The following is a 4,169-nucleotide window of genomic DNA, read 5'->3' as shown; positions in this document are numbered from 1 at the left end:
GAGATAGTGATGTGTCGTTGCGGACTACCGTCGTTGCTGTTAACGTCACGCCAGACACATAGCTACGGGAGGCAATTTTACAGGTGCCCGCGGTGGGGACAAGGACCTGAAGACTGTAAATTCTTCAAGTGGACGGATAATAGAACTGTTTCTACGATATCCCAATTGGACACAGGTACTAGGAGTTCGAGAGTACCACAACAGGAGACCACCGCATATGGTTCGAGTTCTTCCGTGTATACCGCACCCCATCAAGACACGCTTGCTCGGGGATTAGAGGTATCAGAAACGGGCAACATTCGTCATGATGTGACTTTACATGTCAAACTCAATATTGTCATATTTTTTCTTGTAATTTTAACATGTTATTTCTTCTTTTTTTTTGGGTCTTTCTATAATCCATATTAGAGTTTCATAAATATGTATTGAACTTTCCTTTATATCACTATGTTTTCTTGATGTAATCACAACTTTTTTGAGTTATATAAATATTATTAAACTTTTTTGCAATTTCATTTCTAGATATCTGAGAAAATAACATTCTGCTACACAGATTATTCATTCAACTCAAAAAATTTACAAATAAGCTGTTTACAAAACGCACAAACCAAACAGCTAAACTGCTTATTCAGATCAGGGGCAAAAGGGTCAATTTTTCACAATCAGCTGTTTTCCAGGCGCGTTAACCAAACAGTCAGACAACTAATCCGGATCAGCTGGTCATCAGCAGATTATCAGGATAAGCTGCTTATCAGCCCCAAACAGACCATTTTTAATCTCAATCATTAATTATCATACGGACAAACTGCAAAACGCTCGCGTCTCTGAAAGTTACATAAGCGGGAGTCGGAGAGCAGTAGCCGGTCGTAGAGATAGAGGAAGAGAGGGATGAGAGAAACGAACGGGCTTTGCCTCGAAGATTACGCGCGTTTCTTCAACAAGGAGGAAGAGCTTCAGCTAACCAGGCCTTCCCTCTGCAAGGTATCTGCCTTCTCTATTTGTTCCCCCTTTCTTCCAATTAAAATTTGAATCGTTTTATCTTCCAGATCGCACGCATTAATGGGTTAAAGGTTCAGAACATCAAGAAGGTCAGTCTCCTTGAAACGATTTTCCGCTTGATTCTCCTAATTGAAACATTGATTTCTCTGAATCATTGATTTCAGTCAAGCTTACTGGATGTTTTGCGCACGGTGGATCTGACACCTCCGGGCAGATCGACGATCGAAGAATGCCCGCTGAGATCTTCCACCGATGCGGAGCTGTCTCTGGACGAAGTCATGAAAGACATCGCCTCCCTCGGCTGGCATGAATGTCCAATCGTCTCTATCCTGACCATCTACAATAACTCTGCGAAGGAAGCGGCGAAGGAGAATGCTCCGATCTCTTCTTCTTGCACCTCCGACAGAGCTAAGATGATAAGCAATAAGGGCGAAGCATCAAAGCGTTCTGGAACCAAGCGCAAGGGAAAAAAATCCGTCGAAGAGTTGGTATATGGCTTAGCAGCCATTGATAGGGCCTGCGAAGAGGCAAGCAGCTGTCCCAGTGATGAAGGCATGTAGCATCGGATGACGGCCTTTTTTTGCTTTTTCGGTGTGTGTTTGTGTGGCATTCTGTTCGTCTGCGTTCGTCCATTTCAGTAGTGGTGTGAAGAGAGAGCAATTACTCGTTGAAACATCGTATTATGTTCCTACAATCCGTCGGTTTCCTCCTTAGGCTACCATAATTACTGGTAATCTGATTCCGGGCGCAGATCAAGATGAGCTAGGTGGGTTAGTCCGACAATTCCGACAATTACAGAGTTTTTGTTTTTTTTTTTTTTTTCCCTTTAAGAAATTCGACTTCAGACAGATGGATCTATGTGATAAATTGAAGAGGTTTTTACATACATAGGAATTTACATATATCGCACCTATTCTCTTATATTTACCAGGGTGTTTGGATGAGGCACTTCAGTTTCTTCTATCTTCTGTGAAATTTAATGGTGGTTTTGACGACGATCAAGAGCTGTGTCAGGCAATTGTTGCGAGTGGTTGTTTTTCACGATGACGGGAAGAGAGAGGAGAACGATAGGTTTTACTGTCTGCTTTGCCATCCTCCCCTGCTTTTCCAATCGGCCAAAGTAGGAGAGGGAGATCAGAGTACTTATTTCGTGTGTATTTATGAGTTTAAGGTGTTTATTCTGTATGTACAAGAGTTTAAGTGTGACATATAGAAATTTGTATGTTTTGAGTGATGTGTATGTAAAAATTTTTAAATTTAAATAATAAAATAAAAAAATCTTTCAAGCTCAAACATATTTGATATATTTAAATGTGTCGGCGCTCGTATAAAAGAGATCTAATGATCCAGAAGAGAAGAGTGCGATGAAAGAGGGTACACTGACAAAAGATAATGTTGTCTTGTCTGATTGAGTGGAATTGTCCTAGCTAAGTCAGCAAAGGTAGAATTGAGCAAAGCACGAGATGGATCAAAGAAGACTGAAGAATACAAGAACGAGCTACTAAGCCAGGAACAAGCAAAAGAGTATCTGAGACAACTATCACATGAGAGCCAATCTGAGAGAAGATTATGTTCCCTAGTATTTTCAACAATCACAAGAGAGCCTAGAGGTTCTTTATCAAGGATTAAGGATTGACAGTCGAGTCGTATCAAACAAGCTCAGCAAACAGAATTGATCCTACCTACCCAAAATCGATTAAGGTTAATCAACCAAGTTAGAAAGTAGCTAGATGATAGAACCACATATGTGAAATACCAGAAATATCTAAGTACAAACATCTTTAAAGAAAGGGCAAAACGTAATATAATCTTATTGTACACTCTCCTCTATAAAGAGGAGAATCATTTATTAATAAGATACGATTGATCACGACATATTATCGTTCATTACTATTCACTCCTCTCTCTCTCTCCTTATACTCGATTTCTTGGGTGTGATTCACCAACAAATCAGGATTTAATATCCTAAAATATGCGGTGAGAGTGAATCATGTCACAAACAAGAAAAGGAGTACTCGAAAGAAAAAAAAACCCACAACATAGATACTGATAAGAAGAAGTGCACCAGAGAATTTTTAACTCAACAGATCTAGGAGTTAAAGGATCAAATGTTGGATGTCATTCAAAATGCATTCACTCAAGGAAGAGATCAACACCCCCTGAGAGGAAGGGTCACCATCAAATGATAGAAGAGCCCCTCTAGCCTTGCAAAGAGAAGATGGCTCCCAATATTTTGATAGTGTTGAGTCGGCACCAATCGATCAACATTAGATCAGTCGTATTGAGGTGCACGGACAGCCTCAAGAATGTGTTCTCTTAGCAAATCTCTAAGGTCGAGACCCCAGAGCGATCCAAGATTTCAATGCTAGAATTCAATGAGTGGTGAATTGATCTGACTGACCACATTGCCTCGTTTGGGTCGATATGTGTTTATAAAGAATCACTGACACACTGAAATGTCGTCTCTTCTTTATCACGATGCGTGCCCTCGGGCGGTTCATTGGATTACTGCAAGGTAATCACATCGTTTATTGATTTCAAGTGGATATTTGTGGAGCATTTTGTCAGTGCCCAGAAGCCTCAAAAGAACTCATAGGCTCTAATATAGATCTGTCAGTGATAGAATTATAGTTTTCACTCTATCACTGACAGATCTGTATTATAATGACATGTCACTGGTTGGCGAATATGTATTGACTATAGAAAATTAAATTCCGTCAATAGGAAAGATCACTTTTCCTTACATTTTCTGGACCAAATGTTGGATAGACTGGCTGAGCACAAATATTTTTATTTTTTAGATGGATATACTGGTTATCACCAAATTCATATTGCTCATGAGGATCAATAAAAGACAACATTTACTAGTCCTTATGGTACTTTTGCTTTTAGACGAATGCCCTTTGGTTTATGTAATGCACCTGCAACATTTCAAAAATGTATGATGTCTATATTTTGTGATTTAATTGAAAAAGGAATAGAAGTTTTTATGGATGACTTTTATGTGTTCGGAACTTTGTTTGAATCATGTTTAAATCATTTAGAAAAAGTTTTAAAACAATTTTAAAAGACAAATTTATTATTAAATTTTGAGAAATGCTAATTTATGGTTGCAGGAGTAATTGTACTTGGACATAAAATTTCTGAAAAACGGTATGAAAATAGATTTT

The 4,169-nt window shown here is 38.9% G+C and overlaps 1 protein-coding gene across 2 annotated transcripts; it reads left to right on the top strand.

The window, feature by feature from the left end:
* Positions 1–798: 798 nt before the first annotated feature.
* LOC110036912 lies at positions 799–1,784 on the top strand (the record flags this gene model as incomplete). 2 transcript variants are annotated; one of them, XM_020741465.1, is given in 3 exon segments in its annotated part: positions 799–981; positions 1,071–1,088; positions 1,164–1,784. In XM_020741465.1, coding segments are annotated over 3 exon segments (507 nt in total). In that variant the 5' UTR covers positions 799–888.
* Between the last annotated feature and the right edge of the window lie 2,385 nt (positions 1,785–4,169).

Source organism: Phalaenopsis equestris, unplaced genomic scaffold (assembly GCF_001263595.1).
Source record: "Phalaenopsis equestris unplaced genomic scaffold, ASM126359v1 Scaffold212537, whole genome shotgun sequence".
NCBI lineage: Eukaryota > Viridiplantae > Streptophyta > Magnoliopsida > Asparagales > Orchidaceae > Phalaenopsis > Phalaenopsis equestris.
The sequence above is the reverse complement of the archived record's forward strand: the minus strand, read 5'-3'. Positions and strand labels throughout refer to the sequence as shown.